The sequence below is a fragment of the Haemaphysalis longicornis genome, unplaced genomic scaffold (assembly GCF_048455015.1).
Source record: "Haemaphysalis longicornis isolate Haplotype H1 unplaced genomic scaffold, Haemaphysalis longicornis Haplotype H1 scaffold_1, whole genome shotgun sequence".
NCBI classification, from domain to species: Eukaryota; Metazoa; Arthropoda; class Arachnida; order Ixodida; family Ixodidae; genus Haemaphysalis; species Haemaphysalis longicornis.
Window position 1 is genome coordinate 432,521,326 of NW_027526203.1, and position 20,541 is coordinate 432,541,866.

At 48.2% G+C, this 20,541-nt stretch overlaps 1 protein-coding gene across 1 annotated transcript in view; it reads left to right on the forward strand.

Annotated features, from left to right (window-relative positions):
- LOC144162046 (uncharacterized) overlaps positions 1–20,541 on the forward strand; it is an 82,627-nt gene that overhangs the window by 31,929 nt on the left and 30,157 nt on the right. Inside the window, 2 exon segments of the mRNA XM_077692566.1 lie at positions 2,538–3,349; positions 15,689–16,556. Coding sequence (XP_077548692.1) covers positions 2,538–3,349; positions 15,689–16,556 — 1,680 coding nt within the window.

A 20,541-nucleotide genomic window follows, 5' to 3' on the forward strand; every position in this document is an offset into this window, starting at 1 on the left:
GAAGAAGCATTACGACCGTCTTCACACGGGGAGGGTTCCTGAAATTGACGTTGGGGATTATTTTGTTGTACGGAAAGGCCTGCAGGGTTCAAAGGATGCCTTTTCAGGGCCTTACATGGTTGTGAAGACTGCTCGCAAACAAGGAATTTTGAAATACATATGCTTCGATGGGCCTAATAACGCGCCGACGACGAAACGCAGGCGATGAGGCGCGCCGTAGTGGAGGGCTCCGGATTAATTTTGACCACCTGAACATCTTTAACGTGCGCCGAAATCTCGTACAAGCGGGCGTTTTTGCTTTTCGCCTCCATCAGAAAAGCGGCCGCCACGGCCGTGATCGAACTCGCGTCTTATACGGGTGATCGGGACTATGGGAATAAGTCCCTTACCTGGAGCTTTAAGTGGAATGTTGTGGGCTGTAGTAGCTTTAAAAAAACATTTTCAGATACATTCCGGCATATCTCGTTAAACAGATGCTTATAGATGTTGTGCGGGCTGTATGAATACAATAAAACAGGCCTTCGCTTTCTCTCGTATGCATTTTTGGGTCTGCGTAAAAACGGTTTATTAGAAATAGCGTATATTGTTACTTTCAGTTGGGATGACGGGAGTGAAACGTCGCCGCCGCTTCGAAGTGGCGCCACGTTTTCACTTAATTGGAAACGGCACCGCCCCAGGTCCATAGAGAAGAACATGTAGTTACTGCCTCGTAGACGTCATGTAGAATCCATTATGCGCTCGGAAAGCCCAGCGAAGTCACTGCGCCAGGAGGGGGTGGATCGAGATGTGACTGCGCCTTGGTCTAAATCTTTCACAGTAAACTCTCGTTGACTGGATCTCGCATATCTAGAAATATCGGCTAAGTCAAAAATTTTCCGCGCCGTGTATACCTCCCATAGGTACTATGTGTAACCCCCCCCCCCCCCCCTTCCCTCCTATATCTCCAAACGTTTTTATGGGGACCAGTGACATCTCGAAATGTTGGCAGAGAGCACACAAGGCAAAGTCCGCTTCAGGCAGCTGATAATGTCTCCGTGCGAACGCTTAGCTCACATTACGCGCCGAACGCGGTCGTGAACGGCAAATTTGAAATTCCCTCCCCCGCGCGGTTTCTATCCGTCGTGTCAAGCAACTGTGGCAGCGATGACGTGTGCGTCACCGTGGCGACCATGGGTGGCGCCACATGCGCGCTGTGATCACGAGGTATTTATCGGTAATTCCGATCACGGCCGGGCCGAGTTCTTGCAAGTGCACGAACGAGATTGTTCTGAGTGTTCGTTCTGCAGCGGAGCTTTCGTTACCAGCCCAAGCTCTTATTTCAGTGACCTCACCATAATTAGCTCGGCTAATCTCGAAATGTTTAGCGGATTTTACGACTTCGAGTTAATGAGGTACTACTGTCAACTCAGCCGTAGAGCACAGACAGGACGATAGGGCTTTCGGGATAAACGTTTCTCAGGTAACCGCTCGCCAAGAGCAACGTCCGTGGCACTGTTTTGTCACAAGTGGGTTGTTTTTATCTGAGTCTCCACTGATGGATGATCCTGTGCGCACACCGGTCCCAACCTTAATTCCTTTGACATGAGGTACCCCTAATCACGAGCTCAGCCATCGGACGGCCAACCTCCTGCATTTCAACACGTATGAGACTAGAAAAGCGAGCGCGATGTTTAGCCAGTCATCGAAGTGTTTGCTGCTACTCTTCACGGTTTCATTGAGTTGACGTATGATACCGAAATGACGAATTCTTGGCCGATCTCACAGACGGGCCTGCGTTGTGGTACGAAGAAACCAGGCCAGGCCAAGCAAGACGTCTGCCATGCATTGTACGTCTATAGCCAGCCATGAAACGCGTTTACAAGTGATCATACGAACTTAACACTCTATTCACATTCTTAGATGCATTTGTTATGTGTAGCCTTCTGAGAATATTTTGTGCACGAGATCAAAATATTTTCTTTCGAGAAAACCTCGGGTTGCGCAGAAGCGTAGGCCCGGGAAACCCTTTCTTTGTTCCTGGTTCTCATGCGATACGCAACCCTCCCATCGGCTTTCCTGGAAGCCCGCCAGAGCGCCTATCTGCTCTTAGGTCTCCCTCTGGGCCGTTTACAGCCAGTAACTTCCGGCCCTGTAAAACAACGGAATCATGCTACACCGGAAAACTTAGTCAGCCGACCCCCTTTCATTGTTTTCGTTCTTTTGTGTAGCGAATCAAAGAATATTGTAAGAGAGAGTTGTGCAGGCTCATTAGCTCTAGTGTACGCACCCCTCAGCAGTGGCCTGGAACTTCGTATAGTGTCGCCAATAGCACCCTTGACAACAAGCGGCTGTTTCGAGGTCGCATGGTGCAACTTTTGATACGGAGCGCGTTCCGGCCTGAGTGCGAATTCTTATCAAAACAAAGTGCTGCTATTCTGGTAAGGCATTCGGTGATATGTGCTTGTTGAGTCGTCTCATCCTCCGGTGAAAACTATTAGCCGTTCTGTGAATTAGCGTACAGCATCTGTGCCTTCTATATTACTTGTGTTGACCTCCCCGATTGCTGCCCCTTTACGACGGATTGTTTCGCGTGTCTGCCACACATGCGACGCCGCTACACCAAAAGAGAAAAAAAGCCGAAGACATGCTGTGTAGAGTGGAAAGTGAAGCTCGTCGTGTGCTCGTCCCCGTGCTAGTGCTGGCGTGCGGGTTCTGTTTATCCGATGCCAAACGGTTTAGCCAAGTGAATACCACCTGCCCACAGATGTTGCGCTGTGATTGCCGGGTCATAAAGGAGGGGGCTCATGCAACGTGCAGGAACATCTCGCAATTCCAGGAGCTTGGCCCAGATATGTCCAGGCTGCAGGACGTCATCGTGAAGGAGCTGTTTTTCGACCACGTTAAAATCAGCGAGATACCTGCCTGGTGGTTTTCAAACCATACCATCCACACGCTGGTCGTGAGAAACTGCCCCCTGCGAGACATAGGGGAGGCAGCCATAATCGGCATGGGCCAGTTATTCCGGATGATACTCGAGCACGATCAGTTAGAGAGCCTTCCCAGCGGCCTGAGCGCCGCGACCCGCTTGCGCACGCTGCAGATACGCAGGAACCCCATCAAATTCCTCACAGGCGTGCTGCAGTTACCCGCGCTGAGAGCACTTAATCTTCGATCCAATGAAATAGAGAAAATCGATGAAAAATTTCTGTTGGTATCACCAAACCTAAAACATCTGTCTCTGTCGGGCAACCGCATCCAGTACATACCAAATCGTCTCTTCAAGAAGACAAGAAAGCTTGAAACCGTCGATTTTCGTGACAACCGCATAATGGCCATAAGCAACTTGTTCGATGGCCTCCTCAACTTGCAGGTAAGATATTTACCGTCAAAACATATCAAGGAATACGTATTTGAGTGATGAAATCTCTCGTAACTGGGCGTCAAGTGTGGCAGGAAGACGTGCATCACGCCTCTTACTTCACTTTCCCTAAACGCCACATAGGCAGGGACTTCATACTCAACCTCTCTTAGCGCTATGCTTCGTATTTTTTGTAGCTCGTTGGCCGCCTCCATGTTGGAGGTGCTGAGTACAGGGATATAAGATCCTACAGTCGTGGTCTGATAATTTGGTCATGCAGGCTTTGTGTCTTATGTCTTTGGTAATTTCCGCCATTGAGTGGTCTTTCAGTGATAGTTCTTATCTCGGCCTGATAGATATTTTTGCATCCTACTTCGGGAACCGAGACAGCCACGTGCGTGGTCTTCTCTGCCGTTCGGTAGACCTTTGGGAAACGTGCAGAGAGTACTTTGCCTTCGTGGCGTGTTCGATGGTAGCGTTGGGTGCGGTGAGGAGACGAATTTTTTAGAGCAGGTTTTGCTTGGTCCTTCTGTGATAGCTTGGGTCCAGCTTGCGTCCTCTTCCGCCTCTCCCGGTTGGCCGGTCGTGTTCGTTGTGTCGCCAGAGTGCGTTGCCTTGTTTGACGTCACGTTTTTTAAAAAATCCATGTTATTTGTTTTTTCGGGTTGCTCTTCCCGGCCTGAACACAGCGGGCGGTGTTGGGGTTGATGGGTGTCTTGTCATGAAAGTTTTTTTTTTTTTTCGTCGGCGGGGGATGGCTGGGGGCTGGAATGGAAACCACGGCGGCCTGTTACGCCCAGGGCTTAGCTCTCTACCCCCCCCCCCCCCCCGACCCGGCTGATGATTTTGCGGGCACTGATAGTCCATAAAAAATGGTCTTTCATACTCACTCGGCTCACTCAGTGAGGTCCTGCAGTTGTCTAGAGTGGGGGCAACATCGATTGATTTTGCGGGTAGCGTGCGTAGAGTACTTGACCACCTTCGAGCGGCGGCGAGTATTCATCCGAGTATTCAAAACGAAACGCACGATGGATGCATTCTTAAGGATTCACCCCCGATGGCCATGAACTAATCTGGCCGGCCTGTTGGCCTAAGTTCATTTTGCGGTTCATTCATGATAAATATTAGCCGTAATTAAGAAGCATATGTTTAAGATACAGTAATCCCTCGTTAACCCGAAGTAGTAAAAACCGGGAAAAATTTCGAGATAAGCGGTATTTCGAGTTAAGCAAAACGCCGAAAATGTTTGCCCAGGTCACTGTAAAAGAAAAGCCAGTGCTGCCAGGAAAAGCTCCACTGCACGAGAGAGCTACCGTGGCAAAGGCACAAGAATTCGCAGGAAAAAAAAAAATTCCTTGATTAACGCGACTTTTCTCTCCAACGTCAGAGATTTGCACTGCTTTGGGCGGGACATCTTGGTCGATATTCGGAAGCGTCCGTTGCACAGACCACTCACTACTCAGCAAAACTGAACTCAAGATGCGTCGCGCGCAGATCACGGGGAAAACAAAGAATACCAGCTCGCACATGCAAGGGCTAGGTTGCGTACTGACAGGCGCACGCTATGGTGGCTATACGCACGCCAACCTTGCGCACGCTGCACACGCCGCCCCACCGCGCATAAGTCGCGCGCAGGTGCGCACACGTGATCACTCCCACAATTGCTTGACAAGGCGGATAGGAAACGGCTGCGTCCGCGGGAATTTCAAATTCGCCGTTCACGACCGGGTTCGGCATTACAGTAAGAGCTAAGCGTTAGCACGGAGCCCTCGTTCCTGTTGGGAGTGGACTTTGCCTTCTGCCCTCACGGTCAAGATTTCGAGATATCCGCTGTCCCCTCCGGAAAACGTTTTGAGATAAGAGGGGGCAAATACATAGCACCTATGGGAGGTTAATGCACGGCGAAAAGAAGTTTCGACTTAACTGAGATTTCGAGATATGCGAGTTCGAGTTAACGAGGGTTTTTGTATTTTCTACCCCAAATAAAAGCGCGAAAAGCGACAGAAAACTGAAAAAAAAAAACAATAAACAAGTCGGTGCAAAATATACAGGACCTTCAAGGTCGTGTGGCTTAATATATGGCACTAAGGCAGTCAGTTCAGGGGGTTGGTTAGTTTTAACGAGAATGCAGGAGAATGCGGGAGGTTGTTGTTGTTGCTGTTGTTGCGAAGCGTTTATTCAGAAAAATCTTGAAGGGAAGGGAAGAGAAAGAGTCAGAGTGGTGGGTGGCCATTCTAGTCCGCTAGGCCGCGTGCCGTCGCCGCCATCGTCGCCCAAGAGATCAGGGCTCCCTTGTCTTCGAGTTGGCAACTGCGCAACGAACTCTCCCATCAAGTAATTTGCAAATTCGTGAAAGTTTACGCTATTTACAGAGTATAATTTCTAATTAGGAAATATTTTGGCTTGTTTCTGCTAATAGTTAATGAATCAAGGCCTTTTATCCAGAGAAAACTTTGGGTAATTTTTGTAATTAGGTTACACAATGTTGGCACAGCACCAGTTGTATTGGTACAAGCACTTTGGTGTGGTGGCATCTACCGAGCATCTTGCTAGCACCGATGGGGGGGGAGAACGAACCTCGCTACCCAGAAGCGGCACTTGCTGAAATAAGGCATCCTTTCTTTCGTCATCACCGTAGTACCAGTAGATGCAAGTGGGGTGCCTCGATGCCCGCGCGCTCGACGCACCCGAGAGGCGCGCCTGTCGGCAAGCCTTCTTTCCAAAATATCGTTGTCCCTGCGCCCGACTCCAGTTTCAAGTGGGCGCTCGGCTTTGGGTTTCTACGTCGTAGCTTCCGGTTGGCCGTGATGACGTCTTTCCGCGGACGTTTGATGAGCACGGCTGGTAACCACGGCAAAATCGGACAACTAGCGCCGCAGAACATGGATCAACGAGCATGCACGGGTGCTAACATTACTTGAGCCCATGGGCTTCCGAAGCGGAAAGGAAGGATGGACCTTTTTTGTAAGCTTAGAACAATCACCTTCAGAAAATTTGCATCTTTGGTGGAGGACCGTAAAAACTGAATGAATGAATGATTTTTTTTTTATTTGGAATGTAGAGGTAGAACGCATCGTCCAAGAAAAGGGGAGGAAATTAGGAGGGGGTCATAAATGAGTGGGCGGGTGGGGTTCAGTCACTACGCGTGTCTGCCCCCACACGGGCCACCTAATTTAGGTCATTTTCACTAGGCCGGTGCGCACGGCAAATTTCCGCAGTCATTTAAGGTTTCTCTCACATCATTGGTAGGCGTTATCCATTCTCGAAGGAATGTGACGTGAGGAGGTACGCACCAAGGGCGTTCCTCGGAGACTCCAGCGCAGTCCCAGGGAAGGTGCTGTACATATGGTCGGTCAGGAAGGGTAGGAGGGGGAACAGGCGCGGTGCCGTTAGTTCTCTTTCTGCGGAAACGCCTGCATTAGGTCCATCGGTCGCAGACGTCAGGAGTGACCGCTGTGCTGGAGCGGGCTTTGTGTAGCAGGACCTGGAGGCCTAGCGGGATGTCATCGGGCACTGGGTGGCCTGGCTGTGGGGTCGCTTCCTTGAGGTGACGGCGTCGCCGCATTTTTAGGATGCGGCATTCAACGACCGCCTTGTTGAGGGCAGGTTTTGGAAGCGGGGCGGGCATTGCATGAGAGTTCTGGGAGGTGCGGAGAGACACAGAAGCCATGCGATGGGCCGTCTCGTTTCTTTGGTTTGAGTGGTGGCCACGGGTCCATTCTATGTGTATTGTGATGTCATGTATTTCAGCGAGGTTGTCGTTGGCTCGTCTAATTGCGATTGAATGTAGTCACAGGAATCTGTACAGTGCATTGTGCTAATGGTCTCTGCGTTGTCAGTATATATGACGACTTTGAACGCACTGCGTTTTCTCTTGATGAAAAGGAGATCCCTTTTTAGCGGGCCACAATCTAAAAAAAAAAAGGTGTGGTAGTCTCTCCTTAAAGGGAGAACCCTGCAGGAACGTATCATATATTGCTTCAAGAGAAATCTCCTCCTTTCAAAAGGTAAGAGCGCGTTCACCCACTCGGAGTGGAGGAAGATTGCTCCCTATCGTAAGCTAAGGGAGAAACGTTCCTCCTTTAAACCAGCATAGCGGCACTACCCGAGCCAGGCTTGTTATGCGAGAAAGGCCTAGCGAGCGGATCGGTTTGGCAATGGAGTGAGTAGATATAGATAGATTACTGCAGTTGTGTGCAGTTATTATGCTCTAAAATAACCAAACCATGATCTACCTAGCCGCAGAACTGCGGTTGGCTAGATATGACGCCACCCGTATGCGAGACTTCACGCGGCAGTATAAACAGAGCAGAAGTCACAACGATTGCATTCACAATGCCGCCTTTATTTCCCGCAGTCTTGTAACCCAGCCGTACCCCGAAACACTAGATCACAAACCTCCAATGCGGCCATTTGAGAGCTAGTTGGTATTAGTCCCCTCACCTTGCTACAACCCATGCATCAACATGCAAATCGTCTGCAATCATGCATCAGAATGCAAAGATGGCGCCGGCGGCGCAAAGAACAGATCCGTCGGAGCGAGGACGCCACTACACAATATAATGCACAGATATATGCACAGATGACACTAACCGCCATCTAGAGAGCTGTAAGCATAAAGCCATCTTAAATGTTTAAAAACGAGTGATAGGTGACGTTGGGTGGTAGTAGGGTTTAACGCGCCGACGCAACGCAGGCGATGAGGCGCGCCGTAGTGGAGGACTCCGGATTAATTTTGACTCCCTGGGGATCTTTAACGTGCGCCGAAATCTCTACACACGGGCTTTCTTGCTTTTCGCCTCCATCAGAAAAGCGGCCGCCACGGCCGGGAATCGAACCCGCGACCTCGTGCTCAGCAGCGCAACTTCTCAGCCACTGAGCCACCGCTGCGGGTATAGGTGACGCTAAAAAGGGGGATGGGGAGGGGTAGCTACTAAGGATCGCTACGACTGGGCGCTTACATCGAGGCGTTTTCTCTATGCCTAACATGTAGGCAAGATTACAGAGGTCGCGCATCGGCGAGCACCGACCGGGAAGAAACATAGCTCAGCACAGAAATATACACTTCACTGAAAGCATTGCCAACGAACAATACATGCAATGGACAACAGTAGAATCATTGAACAAGCCATACTACGCGTATACATATACTTTGCACAACAGATAGTTTTCACATTTCTATAACATTAGCATGACCACAAAAGCACAAAAAAAGCTTAAAACGGCTACGAAATATTTATAAAACTGATCACATATCATGCAAGTAGTAACAATGAGCTTGTTAATTTTTTAGGGGCGAAGCCCCTTAGCGGCTCCGGCTGTCGGTGTCTCCTGTCGTCGTCGTCGTCTCATGTAGTCCCGGTACTAAAACACCGGGACACTCGTTTTCCAACGCCTCGCGCTAGAACGCTTTGTGCTTCAAAGACACGACACTTTTACAGCAAATCTGTATACCTCTACCCCAACGGTTTCACCTCCGTGGGCGAAAACGCCAAGGCGCCAAGAAAACACTTATGCCATGCATGCTTCGCCCCTCCTCAGATTTCCCGTTAGTGGAGATGGCCCGGGATTTTTCTTTTGTCCTTTTTTTTTTTGATAACCCTCATTAATTGAACTCACTTGAACTAGGAAAGTACCACCATCAGCGGGCGGCGCGCGGGAAAAATTGGGGTGTTCTTTTCCAGATTTCGTCAGTGCTACGCGCGAGTTGTCTGATTCGCATAGAAATCGGCGCTCGCGTACGTGAGAACTTTTCTACTGCTGGCAGATTACCCCTTTTTGGAATGTTATTTCAGGATTCCGTTTAATTTACGAACTAAGACGAAACAACCTACAAAACAGTTTTTTTTTTTTTTGCGCGGTAACGATATTCACGCCTAAGGTAGGTAAACACACTTTCACGTGCGCCGTAAAGTCACCGGAACTTCGTTCGCCGTAGAGTTCTGCGCTTTGTTTTCGCGAGCGCTCAAAACTGCACGCACTGTTTGGGTAAACATTATCTTCATCACAAGCTGGTTGTTTTTGCCGAATGGTGCCAAAGATAATTGCCCCACCGCTTTTATCCGGACAGTTTGTGGACATGCAGTGGTGCGTAGGGCCAATATATATCAGCGAACATACACGTTATGAGGATGCGCCAGAGGCGTACACTGGATTCCTTTCCGGGTTTCTGGTGGAAGAGGATGGTCACAAAAGTGTGAAAACTTAAGGAGAGCGAATGTTACAATTTAAATTAAAAATCAAATTTAACGTTCAAAACTTTAAAAAAAGTTATATCCGTCAGAGGCAGCCTCAGTGCATCACGATCTCGATCGAAGCTTCCACTATACGCACAGCCCGAAACAAAATAATTATGGAGGGGACGGGGCTAGGGCCGGGGGGGGGGGGAGGGGGGGGGTTCTGCCTTTTCCATTCGCGTAAGGAGCGCATGTACGGTTTTGTTTATAGTGCATCATGTAATAGGTTATATATTACTCCTATTAGATTTAAACAATAAACAAAATTTCTATCAGCACTACCTGCAAGATGCATTCAGTCTTCTCATTTTCCCAGTGCGCGTTTTGCAAAATTGTTACAAGAGGCAATTGCCGATAGTCGTTGGCAATATTAAGGGGCATATCCTCGGTCGACCTTCAATAATTCAATAATTTGAACCTTAAAAAGGTACCTACCGCCTACATTTTCTGCTTGCTGGATAAGCTGGCTCTACACCCTCTCTCATCACACTTTTGTCGGCACGGCTCTCGCAACACTATCCCTTAAGTCCATGTAAACCATACCTCTTGAAATCATATTTTTCCCCCAAGAACTTCCGTGTTATCACTGAAATAAACCCGCCCTCCCCTAACGAATGAAGCTGTTCGTGCTTCCCTATTCAAATTGAGGATATAAGTCTGCTTTAACGTTTTCTTAATAAACCCAACTGTCACTTTCTCGTCCGGGAACAAGGTCAACGCGGAAACGCAAGTGAGACCGAATGTGTCATAGCGAGAACGGAAAAAAAGCTTTCATTTCCCTCATACCATTGAATGTTCACATTTTTCTCGGTACAAACGCTCGTCGTTTTCGGTGACAAGCGACAGCATGCTGTTCTATTTCGCAACTAATGACCGAGGTTGTTTACTACGCGTAGAACAAAACTGGCGTAAACTGTGTAATCGAGCTCGTAACGTTTGCGTTTTTCTACGCTTCAACCATCCCGTTTCATCAGTAACAACCATCCTGGTCCAACGACATGTAAATACAAAAAGAAACAATTGTAAAATCTCGCACAGTCCGGTATCTCCTGTGGGGACAAATTTGTCAATTTCAATCCTGTGTATCCATACCGCTCGTCGCTTCGCATCTGCCTTGCCGCTTGGAATCGAAAAAAAGCGCTTCTCCAGGCTCCCTTCTGTTGCTAAGCCAAAAGCACAGCACTCTAGCATTCTGGTAGCCTTTGCATACGTTGTAGCAAGTAATGTAATAAAAAAAATCTGCCATCCATTCCTAAAGAAAGTTGAGATAAGAGCGGATGCGACGATTTTTCTCGCACCAAGTAAGCGCATCTACGAACGATAACCGATACGGGATTGATGAGATAAAGTAATATGTTGTACTAAGGCCTTCATGATCGATGCGTGTATTGTTTTATCTAGAACCGTTCCTTTCTCGCGATTTTCAACTGATCGTTCTAACACAATGAAAGCCCGGTTTCCCATATGTATACTCCGCATGATCGGGTAATTGTCATATAATTTGTTCAGGGACACTTCGGATAACACAAGAGTTGGAAGCCGTTTTCTGTAATCATACTCCCTCCGTAGATGGCCGAATGGTAGGTTTGCGGTTGGGGCACTGCAGAACAGACAATGTCAGACAGCCAGAATACAAAGACCAAGCTTACACCGGTGTCTAGAAAGTCGGCTTCACCTCTAAACACAAATGCATTGCTGGCAAGAGACATTTTCAGGAGCAATTTAAGCAGTCTTAGATTATGAAGGACCTATATAGGACCTTTTATTTTCTATGGGAGCTTTCGGTCGACCAACTGGTCTATGGCGAAATGCTAGATTTTTTTTTACAGAAAGTCATTGGTCCAAATAAGAAATTCACGCATCTCCACTAAGTGACTCATGACGAGTGGGCGAGGCACTGGGGATCGTTCTTACCGTAAATCACCCGCGGCATTGCCCACTCGCGAATGAAAATGAGTGACAACGCGTGTGTACAGTATATACAATTCCAATCCAATCCAATCCGATACAATTCAATTTAATGCAGTTCAATCCAATCAAATACAATCCAAATATAATCCAATCCAATGCTCCTTGCGCATGGCAACACTGTGTACACGGACGCCAAGGGACAATTGCCTCGAACAAAGCGAGGTCCTAAGGTGCTTCGCCCCTAAAAGCTTTCGCTTTAAAAACACGGATGAAAGTGATGATGCAATCTGATTTGCGCACGATCCCAGCCGCCGCTCACGGGGAGAACCAAGCAGTTTGACCAAATGTGGTCGCCGCCGACCGCGTGACCGAAGCGTACCAATGAATGTCCCAGATTCGCGCGGCGGCGGTGAGAAAACAAAGACGGCTTTTTCTCCTTTCCAAGTTACAGGGACCTTAATTAACATCGCTGAGGAGCCTCACCTGTGATTTGTTTTTTCGTCACATGTAACCCGTGTAAGGGCCATTTTTTATTAGTATCAAGTTTCGTGAGAAGCAGTAGAATAGCTCAAAGAACAAAAATAGCGCGTGTAAAGAAACCGTACGGTGCGCATGTTTGAGTAATATCGCTATTGGCCTTGCCTTCGCTCTTCTAGCGAATAGCCCACTCCTGGTCTGGCAGAGGTATGCCAACCGAAACGCTACGGGTTGTGGGCTTTGTGTTGTTGTTAACTGATGTATCGGTGTGTTTCGTTCCGTGCTCCTTGATGAAGGGGAAGTTTGGCATCATCGGCGCCCTCGCTTAACCCTCGGAATCAGTAGAAAGCGTCCACTAATGATGAGGTAGCGTTGAACAGGGCGCAGGCGACTCGCACACAGCACGCCTGCCGCGGCGACCACAGAAAGTGCGCAAAACACACGGCTGGTGCCGTGTGTTTGCGTGGCGAGCGCATGGTAGTCAAAAGAGACAATGAGAAAACGAGGAAGCAACACAGGGGTGGTGTTGCACAGAGCCGTCACGTACGCCCGTTTGGCTGTGCACCCAAGGAACGGTTTTTTTATCGGCGCCGTCAGCTGATCGCAGACGGCAGGGGAGAAATTTTTCTCTCCCGTTTCGGTGTTTGGTATAGAGGCAATATAGAGCGCGTTACATGTAAAGAGCTAAAGGGAGAGAATCGCTCGACTGGGGGAGAAAATGCGCTACTTTTCTCCCCTTTTCTTCCCTTTTTTCTTCGAGTGCAGGAGAAGGGCTTAAATTTCTGCTCTGAGTGGGTCGATTTCTGTTTCAGTAGAAAACGTCATGTACGCTGTCAAACTTGAGTCGTTCACGTGGTGTATGCCACATGTGAATCGGTTAGATGCTAAGGCGACGTCAGTGTAGATGGCATTAGGTATGGGAAGCGGGATAGCGTGTTTCATTGATGTCTGTGCCTTTTTCGCTGTTTTGTAGACCGTGGTTTCTGATTGACCGGTTGTGTCCATTGCCAAGGCGGATTTAGGGTCGAAGAAGGGTCTTATGACGAGCCCGGTGCGAAAGTTCGTGTCTCATCGTATACGATAAGATAGCGGCCCTGAACGGTGAGCTAGCAACAGTCACAGTGGTTGTCGCGCGTAGCTTCTAGTGTTGCTTCGATCGGTGGACGCGAGGTTAATTGCATACAGGTCAATCGGTGTGTAGAGGCAGTCCGGTGATAACTCGAATGAGTTTGTGATGAAAAGTTCGAACTTCCTTTAGTTGGGTTTGAGTCAGGTCGAAGCAGGTCGTGCCGTATGTTAGCCAGGAAATTATGATTCCTCTGCTGACGTTCCGGATGAGGGCGATGCCTGCACCTCCGCATTTTGTGTAGATTGTGGGGACAAGGTGGGCTGTGGCATTACAATTAACCCTGTCGGATCTGCTTATTAAGCCATTCTGGGGCATTGCCTTTGTGGCTGATTGGAACGCCGAGACGGCGGATACAACTTTGCGAGGATAGAGGAATATCTTGATTGTCAAGATAGATATTGACTTTTAGGGGCGAAGCCCCTTAAGGGCTCGGGCTGTCGGCGTCTTATGTCGTCGCCGTTGTCTCATTTCATCGTCGATGTAGTCACGGTACTAAAACACCGGGACACTCGCTTACGCCTCGCGCTAGCTGCGGTACTAAAACACCGAGACACTCGTTTTCGCCTCGCATCAGAACGGAACGCGTACTTGTGTTTGTGTTTGTCTTCTTTCTATTGCCCTTGTCAATTCGCGCTCTAAGTTTTACCAAATATGCACCAACTTGCCCAACAGTCTGTTCTACGGAAAAACTAAAAGAACACACATGGACACTCGCTTTCCAACGCCTCGCGCTAGAACGCTTCGTGCTTCAAGAAAAGCTGTATAGTAATAAGGAATTTATCGTACAAGCGAACATTAATTTCTTAGTTAGTAAACAACTCGCACAAATTAGCGCTAAAGCTGTATCCCTCTACCCCCCAACTGTTTCATTTCCGTGGGCAAAAACGGCAAGGCGCATAGAATACAGTTATACGCTGCATGTCTCACGCCTCCTCAAGTTTCACGTTAGTGCAGATTGCCCGGGATTTTTTTTTTTTGCCTTTCCTGTTCTTTGCCACCTAGAAGCAGTAGAGTAGACTATTACTGTGAGGGATGTTGCGCTGCTGAGCACGAGGTCGCGGGTTCGATTCCCGGACGCGGCGGCCGCTTTTCTGATGGAGGCGAAAAGCAAAAGCGCCCGTGTGTACAAGATTTCGGCGCACATTAAAGATCCCCAGGTGGTCAAAATTAATCCGGAGCCCTCCACTACGGCGCGCCTCATCGCCTGCGTTGCGTCGGCGCGTTAAAACTCCCTCAATCAAATCAACTGTGAGGGATGCATTCCTGTTGCCTGGATGGCGCTTTCAAAGGCAAAAACGGCTGCTTTAAGGTCTACGCACGCTGGCTCGGTAGTAGGATAATCGTCGTGCTCCGTCCACAGCGTGATGCCATCCGCGTAGATAGTGAGGCGCACGACGCTGGTTTTGTGTGGATTGGCACCTTCCTCATGACCAAATTAAAGAGGAGAGGTGATACTATGGAGCCTCGTGGTACCCCGTGATCATTTCAGTAGGTCTTCGGGTGGTCATTACCCGTTCGGATCTCGAAGGTTCTATTATCAAGGAAACTAGTAATGAAAGTGGGCATCTGCTTGCCAGGATAATAATCCCTGATTTCTGCCAGTATGGCTTCCTGAGACACCTTGTCGAAGGCCTTTTGCAGATAAACTGCCACCAAAATGTGCCGTTGTCCGGTCGGTTCGCCTGGCCGAGCTGAGTTGATGAGCCGTCTGAGAAGCCAAAGACTTTCGTGAGCCCCCATATTTGAGTGGGAACTAGCTTGGTCAGTGTAAAAATGGTTTGTCATTTTTTCAAAGTGGGATTGGTAGTCATACTTTCAAAATTTTTCCCGATGGTAGAGGTTAGAGCCACTGGTCGGACGTTACGGGTGCTGTATAGTTTTCCTTGTTTGGGTATGAGTTGCATGACCGAGCGTTTCATTTAGGCAGGGATGGAACCAGATTTCCAAACATCGTTGAGGAGCTACGGGAGGAATTGCCTGTTTTGTTCGTTTGGGCTCTGAAGCATAGTCTACGTGATGCCGTCTTTACCAGGAGCGCTGCCCTTGTTAACCTCGTAGAGGGCAGTCTCCATTTCCGCCATAGTGAACACAGATTCTTCGTTGACTTTTAACAATTACGCAGGTATGGGGAGGAGGAGGCGTAAGCTTGGCCTTGGGGAAGAGATTGTGAGCCGCGTCGATCTTGTTCAATTGTACTCCTAGAACACCCACTGATTACAGAAATTTTGGCAATGCAGTAAGCGGTGTTTTTCTTGCCGTTGAGCTATCGAAATGTGTTCCACAGTTTCTTAGTGGAGATGTCTATGTTTAAGCTTTCAGAGTTTTTCGTCTAACGCAAGAGAGAATTGAATGGGTACGAAAATTTTGGCCTCTTTTGACATGTGGATCAAGCGAACAAAAACATGATTTTTTTCAATGCTGTGTAAGCATATGAATAATAATAAAGCATTTTTAAATAAATTCCACCGAATAATAATGTGTTACTGGCAAAATGCGTCTGGCTAGCGGAACAACGAATATTATAGAGAATGTGTTGTTTCCATACGCGCAGCAACTTTTGTTACTAGTGTTTGTTGTCTTACTTTTTTTTTCTTTCAGGCTCTCGACCTGGGAAACAACATAATAACAGACGTCAAAATGTTTCTGAAATCTAAAATCCCTGACTTGAACACCGTCAAACTTGAAGGCAATCGCCTGGGTGTGATTACGGAGTTCGACCCGTCGTATAAAGGAATAAAAGTGCTCCTTCTTCGCGACTGTGGAATAACCGAAGTGCAGCCCGGAGCCTTTAACTCGCTGGTAAATATGACTCGCCTGAATCTTAGCAGCAACAGCATATCACGTTTAGACGAATCGGTATTCAGCAAGGACTCAAAACTAGAATTCCTTGCGTTGTCGGACAACAGTTTGACTAGCGTTACCGGAACGTTCAACCGAACGCGTCGGATGAAGGAATTGAAATTATCGTCCAACCAGATTCACGATATCACCGACGCCTTCAAGGGTCTCACGCTCCTGAAAAAGATGTCGATGAGAAGCAACCTCGTCACTCACATCCCGGACGACGCTTTCAACGACAACAGTGAGCTCGTCGAGATCAACTTGAGTGAAAACAAGATCCGGTGGGTGGGGAGGAACGCGTTCAAAGGCCTCGTGACGCTGGACAGGCTGCTCCTGGGAAACAACGAGTTCCTCTCTCTTAACGGCTCTCTGAGACATCTTCGCACGATGCGATTCCTGGACGCCTCTTTTAATTCGATCCAGTCATTGGAAAGGGCCGAGTTTACAAACAACGGCCGGCTGGCATCTATCAGGCTAGTAGGAAACAACATCAGCAACATTCGAGGAGCGTTCATTGGAGCCGGCGCAGTGAAGTCGCTCATCCTCAGAAAAAACCAGGTGCAAGTGGTGCGCCGAAGTGATTTCCCTCAGAGAATGTCCGGCAAGCCGACGCTCATCCTTGACGGTACGCACTGCATGCCGCTGCCCCGCATGTGCTTTCAATGGGGTTTCGTAGCTGTAAACCTTTATTGCACAAATACGTGGCTATCTATCCATAACGTACACCTTTCGACGGCCTGCAAAGGCCAGAGCCTCAGAAATCAGTTCGCCCCTCTTAAAAAGGAACTATTTTTTTTCTATGAAGATCGTCTAATTACTTCGTCAGCTTAAAGTGAATGAATTCAAGGCCATATTTGGATTTATTTATGCTGATATGCACGCCTTTTTCTACGTGAAAAGTGGTCGCGAAAGCTTTACTCCCAAGGTAAAATTAAGCGAGTAGCAAGCGCGCTTATCTTACACAGACTGTGGGGTCGAAAAACCGAAGAGTGCTAAAAATGCATTCAAGTACGAACAATGAAGCGCGCGGTTTTCAGTACATGCTGCGCATCTCGGCGACGTGGTCGTATGTGTAGAGAGTTCTAGCATAGCGGCTAGCGTGCGCTAATGCTACGGGGTTGAGTTACCGGGGCACGACTGCGCATACGCGCGCGGGGGGCGGTGTAGAGGTCGCCCTTCACCGGAACGAATGCGCGGGCTCGGTGAGGCATGGGTGCCCGAACCAGCGGAACGAATGTGCACATGCTCAGTCGGGTCCCGGCACCCACCGCCGCAGCGTTGGCGTACACTAGCCGCTATGCTAAAACCCTCTGTTGCATAGTTGCTAGTGTATGCCAGCGCTACGCCGGCAGGTGCCGGGACTCTCTTTTAGCATGCGGCTAGCGTGCGCCAACGCTACAATGGCGGGTGCCGGGACTCGACAGGGCAATCGAAGGGCAACCTTAGCAACCAGACTGGGCAACTCAACTCGGCAACCGGAGTGGGGAATCGAACTCTGCTTCCTCAGAGCGAACGACTCACTCCGCGTATCAGTTCACTTTTGTGCAAATGTCTTCGAAAGACGCGTCTTCTGCCGCTCCTGCCACGTAAATGCATCTCTTCTCTCCCCTGACAACACGTCCCGCTCTTCTCCTCCCGTCTCACTCCTCCCACAATAAACACGGTGGAGGAATGCTGAAGTCAATTCAATATTCCACGTTCCACTGCTCACGCGAGATCTGTTAGAACCTTTCGTTACTGTTGTATTTTGGAATGATTTGAATGATTAATTATGAGGTTTAACGTGCCGACGCTACAAAGGCGGTGAGGCGCGCCGTAGGCCCGCCACCGCTGCCTCGAGCCGATGATGAAGAGCTGATGGAAGTCTCAATGCTGACGATGACTTTGCATCCGCCACTCGCCGCGAAGAAGACGGTGACCTCTTCGATGCATATGACGACGATTACTAGCACCGCAACTATATATGCAAATAAACAATGATACTGAAACTTAAATATTTGCCCGGCAACGCTGACCCACAAGAATTCCGCTATTCAGTTATTGCGCGTGAGTGTGAGCTTCCCGGGTTTTTTTTATTGTTTTCCGAGATCTGGCAAAAAAAGTCGCCCGGAACGTTCACGATTCGCTGCACATGCGACGCTGCTGGCTTGTCTTGTCCTGACGCCGAAGTTAGATTACTGTAGCGTGAGCAGGAGCGAATGGTGGCCCAATCACAATTATAACACGCCAAACGGGGGTATTTGCTTCTAAGGTTGGATATGAGCTACCGTATCTTATTTATACTCGGCATACGCGGCTCGTCGCCAGGATGCGCACTATACTCGGTGACAACTTAAGAACGGCGCCGGAAGTTGCCGCTGTGCCTTATCACCGTAGCCGGATGTTTCTCCGCGCGGGGCAAGTAGGGCGTTACTAGGAATATTTTGAACATGGCGTGAGCCGTTCCCGTGATTGTTTGGACTTAATATGCTTATAAACGACTCCAGTGACGACAAACAGACTACGTGAGACAAGGCAGACGATATCACGCATTCATAGCAAACCCCTTCCAAAACGCGCGCGCACTGACGTCACGGGTCCGGCGCTTTGGCGGAGTGATACACTACATGAGGTGGTGCCGTTCTTGAGTTGTAACCGAGTATAGTACTGAAACGCACACGTTTCGTTGTTCGTATTTGAATGCACCTTGGTAGTACAGACGTCAAAAGTGTTAGCGACAGCAAAGAAGCGGGTGCCAGCATATACACAGAGCGGCAGCTTACGGTAGACCGCGGTGCACCTTCAGCGGCTGATAATCAGCGCTCCCTAGGCTGACCTTCTAGGCTGCTGCAACGCATGCGCACAATATCGCTGACTAGCCCAAACACTTCGTAAGCTGCCACTCGGTGCATCTGCCGGCACCTCGGGTTTTGTTGCTGTTAACACTAATGAGGGCTGTACGCCTTGGCCATGAAACTGGGCTCACCAAACCGCATTGCGATCCGGTGCGCCTTCACTGCGTACTATATTTTAGTTCAGGAGGTGGTCGCCATGCACCCCAGGTGTTCCCTTTTAGACATTACTCATGAACGAAGATTTCAGACATCTCCTGAATACCTAATCATGACATCACATGATTTGAGCTGCGAAATGCTAAGTTTAACAAATATAAATTCTCTGCAACGCCGGTCGATTGCGACAATTCACTTTGGTAAGAGCCTGTGCGCAGAGCTTGCTCACTTCTGTTTCCGATTACTGGCTTGCTTTGCGCTTCCTGGCTTCTTAGCGTTATAAGAGGAATGTCTGGCTACCTGCAGCAGCTGACGCATTTTAGGATTTTTGGACAAGGTCCAAAAGTGCAGCCAATGTTCGTGCGGGAGCCGTGTTTACTAACCAGCATATGAATGTTTTATACTTATAATGTTTTTTGCATGCGCGAATAGGTTCTGCGTTCTTTCTTGTGCTTTTTCCCTTGTGCGTAGTGCTAACTATAGCAACTGATTCGTGCGCCTCACGTCCGCATATTTGGATATCTTTGGTTGTTTTCTCCTTTATCTACTACCCTGATGATATTCGGTACACTTAGTAACCCTAGTGCGTAGATTTGTCTTTTCTTTTTAAAGACGATAGTCTTTCTTGGGCTACTTAAACCCAGAAATTTTGGTCTGTCTGTATGTCTGTATGTCTGTCTGTCTGTCTGTCCGTCTGTCTGTGTGTGACTCGATTCAGCCACCCGGCCAAAGTAAAACAATGCCTGCGCAAGAGTCTTATATAGTCACAGCTAAATGTGCCGGTCTAAGTCCGGTGTAATGTTCATACTTGTCAGTATTGTTGAAGAAGAACAAGACATTACGCATATATAATGCAACAAATTAATACAGAAATGATATTTGCAGCGTTCCTTTATAAAAAATCGTACATGTTTTATTTTGGCGATATTAAATACTTCATGAACTGAAGACAATAAATATCACTCCGCCGTCGCCTGCTGTCGCCCGCGCCATATAGCTTCTGGCGGCATTTGAAGAAATGCCGCGAGAGTTACGAAAGGTTCCACTAGATAGGTTCCACGTTCTGCTTAGAACGCACGTGGACTAGGGAAACGCGGTTCTATAAACGTTGAAGTAGGGCGCCTCGATTCACACGCGTCTTCGCCGTACGGCAGCGTTGGCATCGAGACACCCGGTTTGGAGCAGTGGAACGCGGGAAATTTAAAATGATTTAAGCAAACCTTTGGCGTCTTTACCTTGGGAGGAGCGCGACGCAATAGGAACAACATGAGAGGTGAACAAGAAAGCCGAAGGGAGGCATTTACTCGGCAAAAGTCGATAAAGACTATCGTCTTTTAACGACATTTGCAACGAAAGGAGCAAATACACGGCCAATTTTTTGTTGTTATCGTCTTTTGACAAACTTGCATTGCACATTTCGTCGTAATTAGTAGTTCTGCTGTGTTTCGTAACTTCAAATTTATACGGTATAATCTGTAACACCTTACTTTATACTTTATTACCCCCGTACTCAATGACCTGAAAAAGGGAGTGTAAGTAATATTAAATAAATAAATAAATAAATAAATAAATAAATAAATAAATAAATAAATAAATAAATAAATAAATAAATAAATAAAT